The sequence below is a fragment of the Montipora capricornis genome, chromosome 9, assembly GCF_036669925.1.
Source record: "Montipora capricornis isolate CH-2021 chromosome 9, ASM3666992v2, whole genome shotgun sequence".
NCBI lineage: Eukaryota > Metazoa > Cnidaria > Anthozoa > Scleractinia > Acroporidae > Montipora > Montipora capricornis.
This window is the reverse complement of record NC_090891.1, coordinates 43,534,181-43,536,680: the sequence shown is the minus strand read 5'-3', so window position 1 is coordinate 43,536,680 and position 2,500 is coordinate 43,534,181. Positions and strand designations below refer to the sequence as shown.

Sequence of the window (2,500 nt, the reverse complement as noted above, 5' to 3'; positions counted from 1 at the left end):
ATCCGAGTACTGCACACCGAAGGTAGGCTGTTGGTAAACTTTCCAGTAAATAACGTAGGAATACATGTAAACCACAACAACAAAGGAGGCCTTTTGTCTGAGAACTGGAAAGAACGCCCACACGGCAAAGCTAAAGAAAAGGACGAGTAACCGCGTCCAGATTAAGGTGTATTCGGAAAGAAACCGAATGCAGAATGGGATGAAAGTAAACGCAAACAACAAACCGGAAGTACTTGACAGCAAGTAAACTTGATGGCGATACTTCGAAATGCACTGAGACTGAGACAAACGGAAGAAAATGACAAATAACCCAGCTAAGACAGAAAACAAGACAATGCGATCGCTCTCACCGTCTAAGAGCTCCACATTAACAACCGTATTATTAACAACCGTATTATTAGTTGCTCGCAGAAAATTTCCAAAGAGAAAATCAATGGCATAAGCAACCGGGAAAGCGTAACAACCCCACATAAATAATGGCATAAGGACACAAACAAAAAGACTCAATAACACGATTAAGACGGTATCAACAATGCCATGACGAGGTATCTGCCAATTGCACATCAACCCGGATCTGTTCTTCATGTGCTCGAAAAATTCCTCGTGCCATTCTGGGTCATCAACATTTTTATTCCTATATTTCCAGTCCACGTACGCCGAGCCTGTGTAACCGCCCCCAGACACGCAGCTTAGGAAGTCGATCCTGGTCTTACGCTGTAAGAGCCTGCGCAAAACGCCCGAACAAAATGCCGCTGACCGGATACCGCCACCAGAAAACGCGAGGCCTGTCTGCCTGCCTGTAGTCATCTCTGCTGTTGGAGGAAGGGTTAAAATGGCAATAAATAAAATATCGCTTTTTCAGTGATAATCTCTATGGTAGAGATTGCAAACCCCTTGATCAAGTGACGAACCAGGGCTTTTCTATCTATAATGATCTTTGCTCACCTCAAGACACAGGCCCTAAAAGCTTTTTAGTGATAATCTCTATGGTAGAATGGAGGGCGATAATGTTTTATTCATGGTGAAGATTTGGAGGCAACTTTTTCTAATTAAAGCCTTGGTGTCAGTGTGGCTTCGTTTCACGAATCGCAAAAGTTTAGAGAGAAGAATCGTGCATACGGAACCCGCGCCCGCAATGCGCGCGGCAGTCAAAACTGTGCTATCCTGTCAATCATTTTCCCTTTCACTGGAAACGGTGCATTTCTGTGCGTAAACGACGTTGTTGTCGATCTTCCCTGGCGAAAGGAAATTATCAATAAAGTTTGGGACGTCTTCTTACACTTGATTCAAAAATAATAGATTGAAGTCGTCTTAAAATAGTTAGAAAAAGCAAAAATAACAGCCAAAGCACAACAGATGACGCTCGAATCGCCGCTCGCTGGCAAACCAGTTGAGGCGCCAAAGTTTGTTCACAAAAAAGTTTCCACAAAATCTGTTAAATAGTTTTCTGGCCCTTTAATTGGGAACAATTGACTTGACGTCGGATAGGACAGATCTTCCCGCACGCTGAGTTCTGATTCAGTGGTCAATTTAAATTTCAGTGGCTCTTGCCGTATGCACGGAAGTCGGATGAAAAAATAGTCCAGTTTCTGCTCAAAAACGGCCAGCCACTTATCTGAATTGGAGATCTCGAATTGCCCAAAGGGCATATATTCGGAAAAAATGGCCAAACCTGTGTAACCGCCCCCAGACACGCAGCTTCGGTAGTCGATCCTGGTCTCACGCTGTAAGAGCCTGCGCAAAACGCCCGAACTGAATGCCGCTGACCGGATACCGCCACCAGAAAACAACGCGAGGCCTGTCTGCCTGCCTGTAGTCATCTCTGCTGTTGGAGGAAGGTTTTAAATGGCAATAAATAAAATATTGCTTTTTCAGTGATAATATCTATGGTAGAGATTGCAAACCCTGATCAACTAACGAACCCGAACGACATATATTCGGAAAAAATATCGTCATGAAATACGTACACGCAATGCTCGATGGGTAAACGCACAAGTGCGCACGTTTGAAATTAAAATTAACCCAGGTTCGACCCAGGTTTGCGTTCACACGACACTTCTTCAAAAGTAACCCATACAGGTTCGACCTGGGACGAACCTACTTGCGGAGATGGGTTGGATTTAACACAGGTCGACCCGGGTTAGCAGCGTTCACATGACGATAACTAACCCGGGTTAATTTGAGCCCGGGTCCAACCTAGGTTAGTTTATGCCGTGTGAATAGCGCTTAAAACTTCTCGTATCTGCTGTGTCTATTCGAAAAGGCTTTGCATTTAGGTCGCTGTATCAAAGATCCGACAAATTTTTGGAGAACATAACATTTATCGAGACTCTACAGGATCACTGATCAGAACCATGCTAGTACCATTTCCTTTTTTGAACCACAAGTCCTCGCGTGTAGAGAAATCCACGACACATGCGCGTCAAGGAACACGTTACAATAATGCGCCGAAGGGAATACAAGAAAGGAATACAAGAATTAAGTTCGACTCAGGCACGGC

At 44.3% G+C, this 2,500-nt stretch overlaps 2 protein-coding genes across 2 annotated transcripts in view; both read right to left on the bottom strand.

Moving 5' to 3' along the window:
- The window catches only part of LOC138015328 (uncharacterized), a 26,690-nt gene extending 24,948 nt beyond the window's left edge, over positions 1 to 1,742 (bottom strand). Inside the window, exons 1-2 of the mRNA XM_068862330.1 lie at positions 1,673 to 1,742; positions 1 to 809 (exon numbers count right to left, since the gene is read on the bottom strand). The exon at positions 1 to 809 is cut by the window's left edge and continues 98 nt beyond it. Coding sequence (XP_068718431.1) covers positions 1 to 807 — 807 coding nt within the window. The 5' untranslated portion in view covers positions 808 to 809; positions 1,673 to 1,742. The remainder of the gene's footprint in view (positions 810 to 1,672) is intronic.
- Positions 1 to 2,500, bottom strand: part of LOC138015326 (uncharacterized) — an 89,655-nt gene that overhangs the window by 75,011 nt on the left and 12,144 nt on the right. The window lies entirely within an intron of this gene.